General features: G+C 36.7%; 1 protein-coding gene across 1 annotated transcript in view; it reads right to left on the bottom strand.

The window, feature by feature from the left end:
- The window catches only part of LOC143469896 (disco-interacting protein 2 homolog C-like), a 29,309-nt gene extending 17,652 nt beyond the window's left edge, over nt 1-11,657 (bottom strand). The window contains exons 1-2 of the mRNA XM_076967780.1: nt 11,357-11,657; nt 7,083-7,154 (exon numbers count right to left, since the gene is read on the bottom strand). Coding sequence (XP_076823895.1) covers nt 7,083-7,154; nt 11,357-11,453 — 169 coding nt within the window. The 5' untranslated portion in view covers nt 11,454-11,657. The remainder of the gene's footprint in view (nt 1-7,082; nt 7,155-11,356) is intronic.
- Between the last annotated feature and the right edge of the window lie 10,586 nt (nt 11,658-22,243).

Genomic DNA, 22,243 nt, shown 5'->3' with positions numbered 1-22,243 from the left:
TAAACAAGAGTTGAAAAATAGAGCGCTATGGCGGTGAAATAGAGGTTTTACGGTAACTAAATACAGTCTTGGTCTTATACCAAAATTTTTGATATTGTTCCTGTGTTGATCTCAATCCTTTGATAAAATCAAAAGGGTGTCGATGCGGAAACCCGTATAGGGATTTGTACGGCTATAGCTATAGCTATATCACGTTTTATGGTTGTGTACATTGTCTCTACAGGGCCAAAATATATATACTACTTATATGTGTTTTCTTATGTAGCAGCAGAAGCGGAGTATTATTGCATTTAAAAACAAGCATCAACTGGTGACGTGCATTAGGTCAAGGTAATGCTTTTGGTGAAAAGATAATCTAGAAACAATTCAACAAAAACAAAAAGTACCAACAACAAAAGAAACGTGACGGCAAAGAAAAAAACAATTCCAATTGAAGTAGAATCTCCCGAAAGTTTTCCAATTAAAAACAATCATTGTCATAGCGTAACGCGCTTAATTCAGTGAAGCTTTAACTGCGTGTTTTTAAACCTGTCCTTGATTAGGATGAAATGTCAGTCGGCTAATTTGTATTGGACTTTAAATGATTAAAGCTGCTCTTTTAGAAGCCACGTTATAACCTGATTATAGACGTAGTGTTGCCAAAAACAATTCTCCTTGGAACAAAACGTTTTACGAACCACGCCGCCCGAGTTGGCCAATATTAGTGAATCATAATTGTGTAAATTTAACGGTTTTTGCCGACAGTCAATCATTGACATGACCGTTTCGTAAATAAAAGCGAGTTAAAAATGGATGCCCATATTTTGACCATTACGTTTCGATTTTTAAATAAATATTTTTGTAACCAATGTTAAATCTTAGAAAACGAAACCCTTTTTCATCGAGGTTCTATTTAAAAGGTTCTGTCATAATCACTCAAAGTTGAAAATAAAACTCGGGGCACTAAATAAAATCAGTTATGGATACACTAATAACTGTGTGCTAAATGAAAAAGGTGCCAGAAACCGGATATTTCAATGAAGTCACGACAGTAACGAAATATTACGTTAAAATATCTGATACAGGTGACCTAAATTAACAACATACAGTCTGCATCGGTTCACTTCATTGAATGTCACTAGTGTCGACAAGCACGATCTTACAAGCAGCACGAGATCAGAAGTAAATCGGCCTACTCTATATTGTCTTACCTGGTTAAAAGTTAACCAATGTTATCACCTTTTTGAAGCTTGAGATTAAACGCTTATCAACATCAAATTTTCTTTAAGATAAGGAGGCGCGCTATTTGAAAATGGTCTGACTGATGAGTTTTTTGGTGAGTTTAATTATAATCTTAACAAAAATAGTCTAATACAGCATTAAAACCGACAAATACAAGGTTTCCATTTCCGAAAGATCCAAATATCGAATTGTAAAATATCAAAACTCTTTTTTAACGTTCCTATATCGCCAGTATTTTAAAGAACCACCTAAACGAATTTCTTATGGATGGTGACAAAGACACTTTTTACAAGAACCTCGGTTGGAGCTTCTGGCAACTTGGTTCACAGTTTCTTAAGGCACAAATTTTATTGTATACATTTTTTACGGTTTCTTAATTAATCAAGACGTGAACTTGTTTTACACCAAAACTTTCGGAGGTAAGAGCGAATAGCCGTTTTTGTCAAAGAAAACAACGAAACTGGAGTCTACTGCAAAGTTTTAAATATAGTAATACAACTATATACATGTCGCATTTGAAACTAACACAACAAACAACCGATAATGCAAGTAACATCACAGCAGATATGCTACAGATTCCGGCATGATAGTATTAATGTTATTTGCTAAACATGGAGGTGAAAAACAAATTGCGACAAGCTCTTTTTGTATATACAGTTACTGCCATGAATGAAGTATAGCAATGTTGAATGCTTCACAGGAAATGATGTCACGTTAGATCCGATTCATGATGTGGCTGACAAAAAAGACTAACTAGCCTGTTAGCAAATTGAAAAATAAATTCTGGGTTTGCGCAAAGTGGTCACTTCGATCTGATACCGATCTAATGATTGTAGTAACTACTACATTGTAGGTTCTGGTACCAGCAATTCTGCATGAATTTATGTTCGAAATTTCCACATCGCAAGCATCAAGATAAGAAAATACGTCTTTCAACGAACATGCATGCAAATTCACCAAACAAATTGCAGCAGCAACGATGATAACAAATTAGCAATCTGCAACCGCAAAAGGAAAATGAAAATAACATTTACCTAAGAGATAAAGGCAGCATCGTTTTATTTCTTTTCATCAAGGCTCTACTTAGCTTCCCAAACAATAGTTAGCGCGCTCGGTCTGCAAAAACGTCTGATAAATCAGAAACTACCAAAAATCTATTTAGCCGAGAAATTAATAGAAAACGCTTGAAGTCAGGACTCAAAATGCGAAGAATGGCAAAGATCACGAACAAAGGTTGATCGTGCTTTAACGCCGGTATGCATACGAGTTGGCTGTTAAATTGCCATTTGACAGGTCTTAAAAAACGAAACGTTACCTCTTTACTGGGACTCAACGAGACACCGAAACGGTGAGTGGACGTCCACCCGCCTAGTTTGAATTACAGGCAGGGTTTCATAGGAATGGATCAAAACACCAAAGAGACTTGAGTATTAGCGGCTAAACTATCCAATTTATTTCAAATTTAATGCAAAAGAAAGTGAACTGATGAAGTACAGTATTAGGCTTTATCACGCTTTTTCTGGTACGAGGCGCGCATCGCCTGTTTCACATTTAAACATTTCGAAACATCACTATTTATAGACAAAGCATGAGTTAATAAGCTGCAAAGCATGCAATCGGGAAACTGCAAAGGGACTTATATAGATGCTGATAGCAACTAGGTCGTCCAACGCAAATTTCTCGATTTGTATATGATGTCGTTTAGATGTATACAATTACTTCACTTTAAGGCAGGGGTGGGCAACATACGGCCCGCGGGCCGGATCCGGCCCGCGACGGGATTTTGAGCGGCCCGCAGACAGTTTCCGGTCTTACATGATAATGTGGCCTGCGGCCACATTCTGCCGCAATCCCTGTATTGCGTCACTGAATAAGTCCAAGTTTGCCAACCTGAGAAAGATGGCCATAAATCTACTTGTTCTTAAGGAGTACTCCAGTCGTTTTATTGTGAACGTTTTAAACAAATTAACCTCTGAACACGACATAAAGTGGCAAAAGCAAGTATCTAGAATAGTGTATAGGCATTAATTCAATGTGTTGACTACCAACAAACGATTATAAACGGTCAATTAAGCTTCAAAACCGACGAAAGTAGGTCGCATTTATTTCCTCATTTTAACGAGTATGCATTTTTGAGCACAATTCTGATCGATATTTGAAGTCGTGGCAATCAGACGAGTGGGTGTACCTTATCGTATACAATTCGACGTATCTGAGTTAACCATACAGAAAGCCTTTGCATAATCCCTGATTAAACTACGTGACAATTACGTTGCAGGAGTAACTGGAGTCAGGTCCTTGATCTCGACCAGCAGTGCAGTACCATAAGTTATCGGTGCGTTACTGCCTCTTTGCAGAAGTGTCATAATAAACTTCAGCAAAAAATCGTTTTGGTCATTCAAGAATGCCTGCATCCAAAGTTCGCCACTTGTGTACAAAACTAATATGCATTAGAGCAACAAGTAATGTACGGCTCTATATACAGAAGCCACCATGAGGTATTTAATCCGAAGTAAATAAATCTGATTTTCTCCATACAACCTGAATAGGCTGTGCATACGGTACTACGACGGCAATACAGGGAAAAGTTGCCCAATATCCAGTTCGCTTGTTGTAAAAGATGGGTCCTTTTGTTGGTTTTTTCTTAGTGAAATTATCTTGAAAGTAAATTGAATCAAGGGAAGTAAAGAGCCTTTTCGGACAAAAATGTTGATTTGATTTTCATTATTCGGAAAAATTACACACTACATGACCTCAACAAAACGTAGGGAGTTGGCATAGAACTGGACCGTGATGCTATTATCATATTCCAAGAAAGTTCGCATAACTATCTTTATGGAAAACGGGCATCCAGCTGAGCAAACGTCAGAACCGTAGATATTCTAATCCGTTTGTTGGATTTTTGTTTTGTTGCAATAGCCAGAATAATACCACTATCTGTAAAGTGACGTACCCAAATGCTATGGCGCGTTGCTATTAGTGCTGCAAAACGACGAAATGCCTCTCTCGGATAAAGCAATACAACATCTAAGTCTTAACTTAGGCCAACTAAATGTAAGTAAAAATTAATTTGTATTAAGCCAATACAGAAAAACACGCATTTTGTACAATAAAATATTTATGACGAGTTGTGAAGACCTTTCTTTTGGGAGCTGAGAAACCCTGCAATCAAGTGAAGTCGAACTCAAAAAATGCTGCTCACCGTTATATTTATACACCTCGACGTTGAAATCACATATTTTTCCGAAAATGCAAAAAACCAAAAGCAAAGTATACTTTTAGAGTTGGGGTTAAACCCAGTTCTCTTGAGCTTGAGCAGTGAATTTCGAATTCTGCGTTTGGCAATATAATACGATCGATAAGTTGATTGCCCGTACGGCAATGAATTTCTATTTCCTTTTCTAAATTATACCAACCTCTGCTGTTTTCAATCAAAAATGAAGTAGAATTTGTCGGATTAACGTCGGTAATTTGACAAAGGTCACAATCACAATAAAAGGCGGTTTGTGTGCAATTGAGCATAACTAATTAGCCTACAGTGGACATAGCAAATATTATTCACCAGTAATTGAAACGAAAACAGCTGGTTGGTCCAGTGCCCACAAACGTTAAAACAATGACATATTCACGGCTGCCGCAATTTGAGAATGAAGCGAGTTTGAAAATGTTACCTCGTAATTAAATTTTAGGTTTTTAAATCGCTCTTTCGTAATATCACGTGATCTGTATTAAATCGTTTATCTATCATACTTCCGCGGTGAAAAACTAACTCGATACATAATCCTGCCAGGAAGTAGCTATATACAGTCATGGACTTCAAACACCGTCACTAGTACAATAAAAGGGTGTGAGACCTCTTAACAAAGGTTGTAGTTTGCATCATATAATCCGCAACACCGCGCAGTGCATTATGTCGAGCTTCAGCTATTGTATTCAAAACAAATTGCTTTGAAATCGCCCTTCCACTGCCGTTATAAGCTGGTTGGCGATTGAAGGACGTACGCCACGTATGGCATAAAGCATGCATTAACACGCGGAATAGAGAAACGCTCTGTAGCAGAAACACACGACACCAAACACTACAAGATAACCAGGTCTGACGAGGGGCATAAGAAGGCATTAATCCATCTTGACCTACTTTGAAGAAGATTTCATACAAAACGTTGTTAACCGCCTTGATTCGCCAGCTAAAGCATACAAAAAAATCCTGTGACTCTCTGTTCTTTATTAGTCAGGATGTCGTCATTTTTGACACGCAAACCTAGATCCTAAACTCGCAAGATGCTTTTCAAGTTAATAAGTAGTGAAACTTTCCAGCTTAGTCTCGTTAAATTTGATCAAACACAGACTTAATAAGCCCTGCACAGGATTTAAATTCTTGAGTACAGACCATCGATAAACAACGGAATTCCAAACATGGTGGCAAAGGTGTGTTTTAGGTAATCCGGAAATGTCGCTTTTAGTGGCATTATGGGCCAAACGTGTACAGAATAGGCAACTTAATGCAACTAAAGGTAGAAGTCCAAAGCAACAACGGGACGATAATGTCTGCGCAAATGAACATAATGAAGTTTTAATCCGCCCAGGTTGATTTATAGAGCAAAGCGAAGCCCATGCAAACACAAGATAAGGAAAAACGATACAACACCCACTCATGTTATCAGAGTTTACACAAAAATCGTAATTCTCCTCGAATGCTGATTTCGCAAAAGCAATGAAGCTCCACTTATGCAAATAGTCGTGACTGCGGCGTTTATCTTTCGAAAATACCAAACAAGGCAGATCTCGAAATACGTGAACTAACACTGAGCCAGGGCGGATTTCATGTTCCCCAAGGCTTTGGTTATTAGATATGGATAATGTAACACTTTTCCGCAGCATGCGATCAAACACCTGTCAAAAGGAATATGCTTTAGGCTTTGTGCCCAAAGAGACATAAATAATTTACATAAACTATAAAGGCTGCGTTATGATCGCACAAAGAGCCAAGAAATGGAATGCCTGGTACAGCAAGTTTCAAATTAACGATGTCTGACAAGCTCGTTATCCGCATTCTTTCCGATCCCGAGAGCATTAATGCATGCAGATGTAGGTTACCGTAAAAATTTCAGTTTGGGACTGAGTCTGTTACATTCACCTAAGAATATGCCTTTAATTTAAGTACGTGATGTAGCGCAGTAGGAAAAAAATTTTGTCACCTAGACAGGATTTTGTAATGTGACGTAGGAAATAAAAGTGATGAAGCAAAGCAGAAATGATGAGTAATCATCGTAAGTAGGTGGTTAACGTCAAATTAGACATTATTCAAGTGCTTGTAAGGATATTTGCTCTTAAACTAACAAGCACTTATCTACATAGATTTAAGCGTCAAGATATTAACAGAAAGAACATAATCTACCAGATCAATATTTCTCACCACACTTAACACCCATGGATCCCTGCACTGTACAAAACTAAGCGAACAAGATTCTATTAGTAAACAGAGCAAAGCATCGGGAAATGACATTCAATATGAATGGATAGGATAACACCATCTAACTATCACATTACTATGCCTCGCATTAAACGCAGACACTAAACATTAATTGACGAGGCTGGTAGGTAACGCATGGTGTTAATTCCGGCATACAAGTAGCCTAATACAACAGCACGAGTTTTGGTTAGTCAAGGGTTACACGTTTGCAATGCAGAACGAAACGTGGCGAAATACCGAGTAATTACAACTCTCCTTGCGTTTTGCGAAAACTACCAATATCAATAGAAACGATGGGGATATGCAAGCATTCACAAACAAAACATGCACGTCAATTATTTTTATTGTGCACGCAAGAACAGCAATTAAACAAAAGCGACGGGCTCACCTTGGTTTGCGGCGACAAAAGGCTCCAAAAGTTTTAATCTTTTCTTCTCGTATCCCTTCTGCGTTATATCTCCTAAAAATAAAAGAAAAAACACTTTAGTCTTGGCGACACACAAGCTCCGTTCTAGAAAAGCACTAATGATTAACAACTATAAAAGCAATTTACTGTAAAGAATACGGACTAAACCCCGGAGAGGACCCGCAACCTGCTTTGTGAAGTTGCGACCACCTAGTAGGCGGCTAATTTCGAAATTCTAAACCATCTACGTAATGCTTGCTGTATAACTTTAAACAAAAATTGTGTTTGCAACGTAACCAAACAAAGAGCTTTTGTCTATGTCCATACCACGTGTTCAGGTTAAAAGTCCACATTTGTGGTTAAAGCCGATGCGTTAAGTTGTTTGGGCGCCCAGACAAAAAAAAAACAGAAACAAATTTAGATGGATAAAAAGAGACGTAAATTCGAAAACGACCAGTCAGTCATTCCTCTCTAAAACGATTAGAGAAGTTATTGTCGCAAGACATGGTGAATGAAATTAGTGTTCGATGCTATTATCCGTTTCTGAAGGAATGACTGTATTGTTCTTGGGTTCCATGGACACTTAAGTATTTGGCTCTCGAGTTAAAGGACCCTGGTGTTTACATCGGGGGACATTGGATTGGAAAAAAACGTCACAGCCATGTACAACAAGCGAACTTGAAGTAGTGGTCGATTGGTTGACGAAGTATGTCCTTGGGACTACTTTGCTGTTGTTTTCGACATTGTACGTGAGATAAGACACTAATACAATTTTACCTTAAACGTGAATTGGACAAAAAAGCTTTTCTTGATTTTCAGTTCGTGGCCGTCCGCAAAGCGATGGGGTTTGTGTTTCTTAACAAAAACATTGTGCGACGCCACTAATTACCAAAGCCTCCTCATGAAGTCATCCTGACGTGTTCTGCATCGGCGCTGGCTTAGTAAAAACACATTTTAAACATTTCGGTGATTGTTGCTGAAATACCGTAAGCAAGAAATTAACGTTGCTGATTATGGCGGTGTATAGGCTTTATTTCATTTTCTGACAGCTACGGTTACTTAAACGGTCAAGCAACACCCATTATTTCGCTGTTCAAGCATAGTGTTGCAACACTGACGGCTCGTGCGCTGAAACAACTCAAACCATTCGACCATGTCTCGCACAGCCGGCTAAATTGAGAAGACGGCGAGAGACGCTGGGTTTCCTCCACTACCAGCGTATGATCGATATCGAGAATAACCACAAAAAAGAAAATTATATCCGCGGTTATTGAAGTACAGCCAAGTTTAGACAGATCTGGCTTTCTCCTCATTATCTCGCCACTTCACACCGATTTGCTTTCTATGTCAAACAAAGAATGGCCGGAGCGAACAGTTTACGTAAGCGGTGATCGATAAACTTTGTGGTGTTGGGTTGAGATGATTTAGCGAATCGTTTTAAAACTCCCTTTTATGAAAAAGGAATTGTATATTACATACGAACCCATAGTCAAACACACGATATAGACATAATTTCCTTATCAGACAGAAGCCCGACAATGAAAAGCGGTGGGAGGTATCACAGTGAAGCCTGGATGCCCAATGCTCAATGCTCACACGCCTCCGTTTTACCTCGTTTTTTTGCACAATCGACCGTAGGCATAACCGATAATAAGATGAGCATAAGGGCTTGGATATACGTAAAGTGTGTTATTTCTAATACAATGGAAAAACCAACTTTCCCACGGTGTTTATATTATACTGGACTGGCCCTTTAAACACTAGTCTGAGTGCGCTATTTATGCGAGTTGAACGCTTGGCCTATTGATACGAGATCAGAAGCCGATAAACGGTGGTTACAGAGTACATGTGTTAACACGCCATGCTACAACGCTCTTCCGGCAGTTGTACGCGTTGTTGTCGCTGTGTGAGTGGGCGTGTCCCAAATATAACACGGGCCCAGGCAATTACCTACCATTGCAACGAAAGAAAGCAAAATTTTTGCCTCAGAGTAAGGACCAAAATGCTGAAAATGCTCCATTTTTAGAAAATTTCTTCGTGGGCGTATCACGCATAGACAGAGCCAACACAAAGTCCACATTTGAAAGTTTATCGATTGTCTATTGCTTGTTGGTATTGAATGACTCACTCAAGTGCTCTTGTTGGCACGTGACTGGCATTACAACGACGTTACGGTGATTGGGCAGGAGATGTGTGCCTTTGCAAGCTTGTGTCACCGTCACGCATAGCTAGTTTAAAGCGCGTTATGTCATTACATCACACTAATGAGTGGAGATGAAATTTTAAATAGGAACGTATTTTTATACCATTAGCAAATCAATATGATCTCCGATATAAGTTTACAATGGTCCAAACATTTTCATTAGTAAATAACAAGTACGAAGTATCTTTTCTATATTTAACTCAACAAGCTGTTGAATTAATTCCATTCGGTAATGATCCAATATGATATTATTCCATTGATGAAATTAATGGGCTCTATTTACACACATCATTAGTCGATATTGAGTTTCGCAGTACTTAAAAAATAGCGCAAAACGCAAAAAATTACAATAACTCTTTGATCGCATAAAATTTATAATCGACTTAGTCTGCTGATGTCAAAAGAACCAAGTACTGTCGTGATAAGACTGAATCGTACCGGTTGGACGTACAATTAAATGAAAAGCAAAAAGCCAAGACAGTTTGATAACCTAAAATAACTTTTATCGATTGCTGATACCGGTGCGGTGAAACATACAGGACCGCACAGCTGTTCAGCGTTTACGAACCACCGATAACTATACAAGCCATGGCAATTCCAAAACCCTCCCAAAATGACTGCAAATAATAAAATGAAACTCCAAGTAAAACAAATTTTGAAACATATGGGCTGGGGCTAGAATTGCACACAATATTGCAAAATTATATTTAAATGCATGTCACGTGACTTGGCTTCAAATGTGGTACATTTGACGGTTTTAACAACAAAAATACCATTGCCAATCGATTGGCAGTTATCAAAAAATCAAATCTATTAATCCGGTTAAACTTTAACAAGCATTGTTTATTGACCACAGCATATGTCCTTATTTGTAAAGTGCTTTGTGAGTTAAACCTTAATCAAATAAGATGAAATACACGATTTACTTATGCAACATGGCAAATATGTTGGAAGAATTCAATAATTAATTATTAGTTATCAGACGTCAAGATACAACCATATCAAAAAACTCATGGTCTGTGCAATTAGCAAACGATTAAAAAATGCTCATGGTGACGTTGGGTAACTGATGTTATGGTAGTTTGTAATGCATTACTTCACTTTGAAGCAATTTTTTCTGTTTATTTGCGAAGGCGTTGCTGCAACTCTGTTGCTATCAATATTTAGAACATGAACTGACAAGGCATATTTCTAAAATCACTGGGGAATGGTATTCCATAGCATCGACCTACACTGCAGACAGTTGTCATATTAGGTAAGAAGATATTTGCTAACACAGAAGTATATTAAGGAAGACCACTTAAAAATTTTCAGCTGACACCAGCAGTGTTGACTCGCTGGACCGCAGTTCCTTTAGTTATCATCCTACCATCATATAAATCTATGGAAGTGATTTATGAATGTACACGTAATGTATCCTGGAAGTGTATGTGCAACAACATGTGATTAAATAGGCTTCATTATTTGTATTTTTGAAGATATGCATTGGCTAATGTGCAAATTCTTCAAGATTGCATTTTCAGGATATTTTTATTATTTCCATAGCAAACTTTCATTAAAAAATTCAACTTTTTACAAGTAATACACACATTTGAACAATAAAATAAGCACACTAGTATGTGATAACTTCACATGTGATGTATCACAGTGTTAATAATTTTAATTCCAATAGTCACAAAACCAAAGGTCCATCATAAATGATGCACTTCAAATTTATTAGCCTTCACAGGTAATTCAATCCTTATCAAATTAAAACATATCAAAAACAGATAAAAAGTATAAAACTTGTTAAAGTAACCTCATATAACAGTAACAGGTAGGGGAGCATGGTAATATGACTGTGTTAAGAGTACCATTTAAATTATAGGGCACAGTATATGCTACCTACCATAGTACAACAAGTAATTGACAGTGAAATGTATGTACATATATATATACTATCACATGTGCTCAATTCATTATATAACATGTGGTTATACTCAGTTTTATACACCATACAGTATCAAGCTATGGGCTTTGATATAAACTAAGTAAACTGAAAAGTGCTACTTGCCTTCAGAAATTTCTATATCCAGTTCAGCAAGCTTGGCACGAACTTCCAGTGGCAAACTTGCCACATCAATGTGACCAGCGTTGGTTGAACGTGACATGATGATGAAAAAGGGTTCGAAACAAAAAGTATGATATTCAAAAGGTGATGACACTAAATATTATATGGGTGGCATATATCCATAGTATCAATATGGCTACATATATTAACAGACATTAGAATGATACAGTTTGTAATTATAAAGTTCAAATTTAAATTAACAACATAGTGTATGAACTATTCCCTGTTTGCCAGAAACAAAACAACAAAATATATCATAGTTTATAAAACAAGCATCTATATTACTAAGCAAATAAAGAGATCAACAACAACAGGAGGTGTAACATAGGTCTTGCTTTACATTTAAAATTGTGAACAATTGAATTAGATCGAATTATTTCTGGGACTAATGTCAATTATGACTAAACATTGCTGAAATTTATTTATTTGTATACTTTCAATTTGCCTAGTTTTTTAACAATTTTTCGTGCAACTTCCTACAAAATAGTACATTTCATAATATATATACGGGTACTTAGTCGTGAAGACTGTAAGGCTTTCATATATCACAGTGACAGAGTATCATATCATTTAAGGAAAATTTATTCCACATCATCAACAGTAAAACGTGTGGCACACACATAACTTTTACACATTCATGGCAATTTTTAATAAACAAACCACACAAAGTCGGTTGCTTGATTAGCAATTTATCATAAATAAACAAAGAATTGAGGCTTCAGAGCATGCTAACAAAATTTCTGGTCTAAAATCAGCATACTTTCCAGGCACATTGATCAATGACATCACAACTGGTTATAATTTCTGTAAAGTTCCAGTTCGAAATAAATTTTGACCGTATATACCTGTTTTCTTAACACCCTAGTTACCCGACCACAAACATTTCTAACTAACTTTACCCTGCTAGACAATAAACTTGCATTGTGGAATATAAAGTCTTATACACTTGTATTGCACTTCACATTATTTTGAATTTCCTTTCATGAAATCTATCCAAAGTTTTGCTGAAAAATCCATTGCCAATACATCTGATAACATTGCATACAAAATTAAGATTTATTTGATGATGATTTAATCTTTAGTTATCATAACTTCACCATAGAGTTATGTACATTGCCTAACAAAAATTTTGTTAAAGCTTTAATGGTTTCAAAACCACAGTGGAAAGTGTGGCACATGCACACTGCATTTTTGCCACTGCCATCCAACCTTGCATATGAAAAGGATTTGCTTAGCTCTTATTTATTTATTTGTAGTTAATTATCACACTAAAACTCAAATATACATACTTAAAATCTGAAAACTCGCTGTACTAAAGCTACCTTTATAAAAACGAACATCACAGCTATTTATTTCAAACATTTACATACCTCATCTTTTAACATTGCGCACATAGGATCTCATTAAAATCCTGAGTTGGCATTTAACGTCTTTGGCGTATTCATAATGTACGCTAAACTGATCTTCGGTATGCAAATTGCTCGGAATGCACTAGTAGTACACATTACGCACACACAGTTAGTACGCATTGCTTGGGTACTAGACATACATAAAAATTGCGCCCTTATATAAAATTCACCCAAATCTGGAAGGGGGTGAAGGCGTGTACTGAAGTCTCCATTCTTGGTTTACGTATTACTTTGTGTGTATTATCAGTGTGAAGACAAAAAGATAACAAAGTTCAGCATGCATGTTGATGAGCCTCGTGAGTGCTAGTATCATACTTTCCATTATGGCATTGTGCAGCTACTTGGGTTTGAAAGTTTAACACTCCATTTGCCATCTATTCCTAAACTACAACTTTATAGCTGATGGTCTAAGTATATGACTATATAGCACTGTCGTCCCCACCGCGCTTTTGACAAAAAATAAAACGATGGATTGATATGCAACACCCGCCCTGAAGCCTATGCTTACGGGCTTAGTCTTAGATTGCTAGAATGTGACTTTTGTGGGAAAAGCTCCTCATATTACGGTATAGACTAGGCCTAACTGCAATTAATACTACAATGAAATAGCCTAAGACAGTTTTTTGCGTGCAGGGAGATGCATCATCTTCAACCCTTGCAAAACATTTTTACCAAACTGTTCACTTTGCGTAAACCCGTACTGTAGGTCTGCTGCCAAATGACTAAAAACATCAACTGTCAAGCGTAGTTATCCACAAGTAAAGAATCCCCCCATCGTGTTGCCACATATTTTTGGTAAATTGTGGAATGAACAACAACTTTTTCAAATGAACATCGCAAATAAAATTCTAGGCGGTTTTTCGGTATATCAAAAGAAACTTTGCAAAAACTTTGTCCCTTGCAAAAATGAACAATTGTCTTCTAAAATTTTGATCAGACAATGACCTAGCTTATATTGATCTGACTTCTCTTTTCTTTAAAATAGACCCCTTTGGTTTGCTTGAAATGATTAATATCTTTCAGACGTCTAGTCGTCTAGTTCATTCCAAAATGTAACAAAATGCTTTCTTTCCCTATAAAAATAATTTTTATACCATTTATCAGAAAAATGCATTTATTACATATTATAAAAAAGAAGTACTCATACATGTTTAGGTGTTAACCTTTAAGTGCTTTATTAGTATAGGCCTATATAAGTATAATTAATGTTAAACCATACACGAATTGTGACTGATTCATCTTGGCATTGGTTACCGTGTTGCAGTCGCCATCCTAATCGCTAGGTAGCGGCAGTGTACTTTGATTCATTTTAAGAAAAAGTAGGCTATATTGTTCTGGTTTTTATTGAAAGCCTAAATTTTCTATAAAGGCCAAAATAAAATTTTAATATGTTGGTTTTAACAAAATTAGCCCAATAACTTGAAAGAACTAATTCTCACTACCATAAAAGAATAGCTTGCCCTGGTGTATGAAATATGCAGTTAGGCCAGTGCTTCCCAACTGGTGAGAAATTCCTCCCCAGTGAGGAATTTCATGGTTTCAGGGGAGAAATTTCCACTTTATGTTTGAGCATAGAATCACACCTATACTTTAGTATTGCTTCATTAACTGTTTATATCTACATTCCATTAACTGTTTATGCAACATCCTTATTGTTAGGCTTACCATACGTCCCGTTTTAGCCGGGACAGTCCCGCTTTTTAAGGCTTTGTCCCGGCGTCCCGGTTAGTCAACCAAAAGTCCCGTTTTGGCATTTAGTCAGCCAGCATTGCTCCACACTACACGAATATTAGCATGCTGTGATAGGTCTGTTTAGCCAACTTGCCGAAGAGCAATGCTCGATGCGTGTTCTTGTTTCGTTGTGTTAAATGTGAAATTAATTGTTACGTCACTCTAGCGGGTAAGCCTAATTGGTCCAGTAGTGAGTTGATTGTTAGCGCATTCGCTAGTTCAGTAATAGTAGGCTAGAAGGAGAAGATGGTCTTTTTGCAGTTAGGTTATTGAAAGAACTTATTTCGTACCGGTACTTGTTTGCATTTCCTTTTGCAAAAAAACATTCGAATTTGAAAGCCCTTATCACCTGCAAAATTAACACTGACTTTTCCTGCTGTGATTTTTATGAGAAAATATAGTCGAATAAAGACTTCTTGAAGAAAGTATTGTCTACACTCTACAGAAAAGTATGATTGAACGATTATGTAAATTTACAAATGCTTGAACATTGTTTTGTTTCCTAGTAAAATGCATTATTTTAGTTTTTCTTGGTGTCTTACTACTTTAGTCATCCCTCACGATAGGAATCCAAAATAGTTTCATAATCCTAGTAAAATATGAACCACATTTATCTGATAAGGTTCGTTGCTCTGAAGCGTCCCGTTTTTTAAGCACAAAAATATGGTATGCCTACTTATTGTCCTACATTGTTATCTCATAAATATGTTGACAGCTGATTTCGTAATCTTGTATCATGTGCACGTGTAATGAAGCACGTGTAATATTCTATCTGTTTTGTGTTATAGGGTGGAATGAAAAGTTTAAAAATGGTTAAAGGGGGGAATGTAACAAAAAAGGTTGGGAACCACTGTTAGGCTATTTAAGAGCGTTGTTTATCATTTTAATTTGATGCACTGCGGACATATGTTTATGCCGCAATAATATGTAAGAGGGTCTACATATTTTAGCGATTTTGTTTAGAAATTATAATAAACTAAAACGAAAGGCAAAAATCCTTTTATAGGCGATGCTCAAATGCTTTGTGCTTTTATAGCCTAACAGTATATAAGTCAGGTATTATCAGCACCAGACGTTACAGAAGAATTAATTGATTAAATTATTGGTTGTAAATATGTGAACGCAGTAAACACAGATGATTCGGACCAAAAGATACGTGACACACTGCCTGTCGAATTAAAGCCCGTTACGGTTAGGTTGCAAAAACCACACCCAAGGCTTACTCCACCAAGTCGTTTGCTATAACTTAGATTGAATTACTTCGTTTACGCATAGGCTACGATATGCATTCAAGTTCATGTTCACGGGAAAAAAATTCTAGTTCAATGTGATAAAGATGAATTATTAAGCAACAAAGTTGTAATACATTATATAAAACTAAATACATTATGAAACGATGCAAAAAAGCGATAGTTTCAAGCCTACGGAACGTTTTTCCGGCCAGGTTAATGTATTATTTGCAATTTTAAGTTCAATGAAGACATAGTCTAAACGCATTATACACTGAAAACTAAAAAAAAAAGAAAAAACTCTTAACAATGAAAAAAAAACTAAAACAGTGCACGTGACAAAACAACAGTCTACATAAATTTTCTTGTTAAAGGTATTAATTTATAACTTGTAGCCTATATCAATTAAAATATCTAACTTTGAATAATGAACATATTCTGATATCCATGTTATTAGCCTAAATCGAATTACGAAGAACACAGAGCAGGGCCATACTTGCTACGCTACGGAGGAAATAGCTAAACACTAAAATAAACTAAGTTCACTAACTCGCTAAAATAACTGCGAACAGTGTCGCTTTCCGTAGAATAGTTTGATCCAAACGATAACACCACTCACAACGATTTCAATTCTTCGCAACAGGAATGGCAGTTTTCGTGCGTATGGGGAAACAATAAAATACACACCGTTTATAACAAGCCAATGCATTAAACATAAATACAAGATTTAACCTACAACGAAACGTTACCTACACTAGCTACATTTTGATATATAGAATGGTCCATAGGCTATTACATATTTATTACTGCATTGATATAACTGAAAGAAGCTTGGCCAATATGTCCGCAGGTAGACCTATATTAGGCTAAGCAAATACAATGCGTTTTAGTTTCCTGGACCCAGCACAACACCATTTGATGATAACAATTAGGCTATCTACAAATAACGGACTAACAGGTGAGAGTCGACTTATTTACCTAAATATATCTGGGAAGCTTATCAATTTGAATTAATTATTTTCCAAGGCAAAACAAAACAAAAAATTTAAAAAACTTATTCACGACCAGAATCTATCGCTGAATTTATTTTACAGTATAATATGCTCAGTATAAAGGGATTTATATTAAGCCGCCACGATGTGCTTATAAAAGATGTATTTTCGTATATAATGGATCTCGCATAAAATAGCTAAATGTCGCAGTTTACTATGTCTACTGATGTATGCGCAAATGGGACTGTTTTACAAAGAAATGTAATAGAAGCAATATCATAAACATCGAACAACAAATCTTAGCAGTATATACAGTATGGCAGTGGTCTATAAACATTCTTGTTGTGGTAGACGAGTCATTTGACAATTTTGCAAGACTACCAATTATATTGTACTTTCGATAACTTTAATTAGCAACAATAGCCTATATAAGTTCCTAAATTTGGTGAAGTTGTCCTGTTTTCCAAAAACTATTTATAGGCCAATTGTAGGTCCTTGGGCAATTGGCTGGGCATATAATCTTGGAAAAAATTGGCATTTAAAAAGCCTAAAATAGTATAAAAATCTTTTAAGCTCAAACAAAGGAAAAATAACTTTGATCCATACAATGTTTGTTAATCAGAGCATGGTGAGGGCTGGGCAATATTGATCGTTGTTGTTTGAACATTTTAGACGTGAACTGCTCCCACCTCGCTTTGGATAAGTTTTGAACCAAAATGTTTATAGCGTCAGCCTGTATATAATATTTTCTTATCACCATTGCATAACGCCCGTGCCATGCCGTATACTGACCACAATATGGCTTGAGCCAGACAGGAAGTTAGCCATAAAAAAATATCATGGTGATCATCATCATTCAAAAATGCTGTAACTCTGCTAAATCATCAGTTGAGCATTCATAATAACCAGTAAATCCTTCTTATTTTGTAAAATTCAATATATTTTTCACACATTTCTTTTGTATTTGATTAATGCCTGTATAACAGAATGTCGTTATTATAGGTCTATATACAACTCTCATGTAAATTTATGTTAGAATAAAATGAAAGCTTTTGCACATGTAACCTATATAAATGTATATGGTACACCTTTATTCTGAGTATTAATTTCATGTGAGTCACTCAGTTTATGTTTTGGTGCATGAATGAGTCACAAATCAAAAATGTTTTCAGTGGCATTGTTTAAAATTTTCACCTAAAGGTAAAATGTCTGACGTCTTTTCTCGTAGGCCTATCACCAGGTTTCCAAATTATTATTCATCAAACGCATCCTAGTAAGTTTCCATTAATTATCACACTATATATTTCAACCTTCCAGTTTTATACGTTTTGCTTTTGGTTAACGTCATTTTGGTGATATCCAATTGGTATATTTATGTTCGGTTTTGCATGTCACCCATGTAGTCTACTTGAATTTTTAGCGTCCCGCTAAATGTTGTTTTTGAAAGGCGACATCATAGATTTTGCTGGTTAGTAAGCCTAGTATACTACATGTGTTACGTTAAAATACAGATTCTTGGTATTAGTCTGAGATTTAGATATATTGTGTAAAACTTTCAACTATTGCGTCTGCGTCTTCTGCTTTTTGTAAAGCGAAAAAGTAACAGCCCTTATTTTACCATGCAAAAGAGATTAGAAAACGCACAATCCCCATTTGCTGATGGAAAACGACCTACCAGGTTCTGAAGTTGCATGGCAGCCATTGCGAGTAGCGAACCCACACCTCGTTGATAGTAACAAACATTGTTCATGACTGTATACCGGAAATGTATAAAAGGAGTCGGAGTTCTAAGATGGGCATGAGCTTGAACTCAACCAACTGGAAGCCAGACCTCAACCACCAAAAACTGCAGAACCCAACCTACGGAATGTCAAAACCCAAGCCACTGAATGCCAGAACCCAAGCCATGAAAATGTCAGAATCCAATCCACTGAAGGCTGGAGCACATTCTGTTGAAATTGCAAAATCCCATCCACTGAATTTCCAAACACAACACATCAAAATTTGAACCCAACCCACGAAATGTCAGCACCCAGCTAATAGAATCCCAGAGGCTGGCCAAAGAAACGAGTTACGACCAACTCTTCCAAAATGAATGAATGAATGAATGCTGCAGAAAGTACAGTGGCACGTCGCGACTGAGAATTTATTAATGTTACTTTTCAAAACCTTGAAAGATGCAGACTGATATACTGTACAGAATACACTGTACTGTACTTACCAAATAATTAACAGCCTATGCCCTTTTAAACGTTTCAAAAATATCATGGGACTCTTATCTATTCGATGGCACCACCTCGAGGGGTGAGTAAAATCGTCAGAAAAAAGAAGGGCATTCCCAGTAAGGCGACGTCAAGCAATATGACATTCGTGGATGGGATTTTGACGTTCTGTGGGTCAAGTTTTAAAATTCCGTGGGTTGGGTTGAGTTTTGACATTGCGTGGGTTGGGTCTAATGCCAGCTGAGGGTAATTTTAGTCCTTATTTTACAGAAATGTCCTTATTTTCACTTGCGTCCTTAGTTTTGTCTTATATTTAGGATACAGCTTTCCATATTGGGCATTTCTATATACCTCAGTGCGTCATTCAGAAGCAAAGATAGGATTACCCTATAAACAAAAGTACACTTAAACAAGACCTGTTGTGAATAGTTTCTCTTTTTTTAGACACATCGTTTTTCCCGTGACCTTTTACATTGAATTGACGTGTTGCATGAATACTTTCCGTTCAGCAACTTCTACTCCTTTTTGATCTTATCTTGTTCCTGGTTGTCCTAATTTTTCAGTCCAAATCGATGGCAAACCTGGTTATAGCTGCTGATGATTCATTGGGTTTGCACAAACCGAATATAATGTGGGATTGTCTGTCGACGTTGACAATAAATTTTTACCCAAAATTTGCAAATTCTTGCTTGTAACTTGACGAAATCGCTAAACAAATTGCTTTGTGTCAAACAAATGTTTGAATAACGATTAAGAAAGCAAAATCGTTTGATAAATGACCTTCATTGTAAGGAATGTTGACCCTACTTTAGATTACTTATAGGAAACCGGATTAATATTTCTTAACGAAAACGCCTAAGCACTATTTCCAAGTAACATTGCAACGTATTCGTCATAATCTTCCACACCGGCAATATTCGGCGAATCTATTCGGATTTGGGTTCTCATCGGTCCGTCACTATACTTCATATACACTGGTTTTATAAACGCGACGCAAAAGAGCAAATGAAAAATCACTTTAGTTTTGGACAACATTGCATTTAAAAATTTCAATTAGTGGATACTACGTTATTGTACACTGTACAGTCAGCAACAAAATCTGCTTCTTTTTTGCGTTTTTGACATCTCAGACGTTGCGCGCTTGCCCACAGCCAGTTACGTTGCAATTATAAGGTTCTAGTGGTTTTCCCGTTACCACCAGAGCTTACAGTACATACGATGCTTGTGCTATCGTTTACAGCAGTGATAATGTTTCAAGTTAAAAACGAAAAGTTTGCAATCATGTTTTCTAAGGTTCTCACTATATTTTATTCTTATTCGAATGTTCAGCTTTCCTAAAAAATGGGAGTTTTCAGGTTTGAGTAGGCTTATGCATATTAATGTGTTGTTTGCCTGAGTCGCCACTCGCCAGTTCGCGTAACAACTCGCTACTTTTTCTATTCCTCTTAAGGTAGCAGCTTGGACAAATTCCAGTGTACAAATATACGTTATGAACCATATTGTTAAAAATTAGGAGTTTTACGAGAAAGGAAACGGATAAAAAGTAAGTTTGCGTTGATGGGATAGAGTTAAGCTTGAGTTTAGCTGGACATGTAACCAAATGGGTTAACTAGATTTACTATAATTTATATATACAATCCAGATATAATATGACAAGGGCAATGAAGAGACAGGGAGAATATTAGGTTAACGAAGACGATACGCCACCCAGAGGGTGGTGCTGGTGCTGGCTCTATTAATGTACCAAGTTGAATAGACAGACTAGAGGACAGAAATATAATGCACTTCTATTATATTTTATTAATATTACGATACTATTCATTGTGATATTCTTATCACGCGCTGTTTTGTATGAAGAAGAGGTTGTCGTATTGTCTCACACGAGGTTAATTTTATAAGGTAAATTTACGTTGTAATGTAATAGATTTAAGCATAGTTTTAAGAAAGCGTCATGCCGCTAATTAACACTTGTTTGCTGACCAGAAGGAGATAAACAATGTGGGTCATCGTGAAGTAAAAGTCTTGTTTCCCAAATGTCAAACCAAAGTTAAAAGCAGTTTCTTGATTCGACATTTAGCCTACATAAGTGAGGACTCACCAGCAAAATTCCCCGCTTAGTCGCACCTTCCAAAAGGAATAAACGAATGAGTAAGAAAGGCGAGAAAGTTTCTAGACCAAACGTTCTACAGTGAAAATAGGGACGTCGCGGTTATAGTCAATTAGTTCTATAAACACTCTTACTTATAACAAAAGCTATATAAAAAGGTCAGAAAAAAGGACTATATAGGTAATAATTTGTTTTTCTTCTGGTTGTAATGAGAATAGCTTATTAAATACAGATGCGGCGTGAGAGCTTGGCCTATTTCAGCGAAATCGTCTAACGTTATGAAAGCATTACGTCAATATGCAACGAGACGCTTATCGCGCCACGGGCCGAAAAGCAGGTACCACACGTCTTTAGTTTTCGATCACGGCCTCGATAAGCGATATAACAGACAGCGTAAAATTTCCTAATTACGCGCAAAGGCTAGTTTTGTCTTATTCTTTATATGCTAAATCATTGAAAATTTACGTCCCTATAAGTGACGTCACTCGTTTTTTTTAGAAACCTCAAAGTTGACGAAACGATATCGGAAGTTTGACTAAAATTTTACAATTTTCTGCAATTCTCTTAACCTTTCGGTAATACTCAACACCTCAGTGGTGACCAGATTGAGTGCATGAGAGTAGTTGAATTCAAAATGCAGCACTTTAGTTTTTAACCAGACTTACATTGCGAGTCAGAATCGATTCCTTGCAAAAAGTCGTTTGCTCAACAATTTCCAAGATAACGTACGTCATTGTATTATACTGATAGAAAAAAGTTGAATGGGAGAAGGCTGTCCACAATGCCCACCGCCCAGGCTGGGTTTATAAGAGCGACAAAGTGGAGCCTGTAGACTCCAAACGCGTCTTACTACCGAGGCGTTCGGACAAATCGTTATAAGGCAAAGAAGCGTACAGGTGTTGGGCTTAGTTATGTTTTTCAAATATGGCGCTTAGTTTAATATGGCGCAACGTTCTCTTGCATTAAAGTTATAGATCATGCAGGTAGACAGGGCGCGAATAGAAAATAATAGAAATTACGCAACAGAGCAAAAGCAAATGCCTTAGGTTTAACCCGCCCCAAGGCAGTAGGACCGATATAAAAGGCAGCTGTACTACACCGACGAAATCAGTCAAACATGCGCTAATACAAAGAAATATA

This window comes from Clavelina lepadiformis, chromosome 8, assembly GCF_947623445.1.
Source record: "Clavelina lepadiformis chromosome 8, kaClaLepa1.1, whole genome shotgun sequence".
NCBI classification, from domain to species: domain Eukaryota; kingdom Metazoa; phylum Chordata; class Ascidiacea; order Aplousobranchia; family Clavelinidae; genus Clavelina; species Clavelina lepadiformis.
This window is presented reverse-complemented; position numbering and strand designations above follow the sequence as displayed.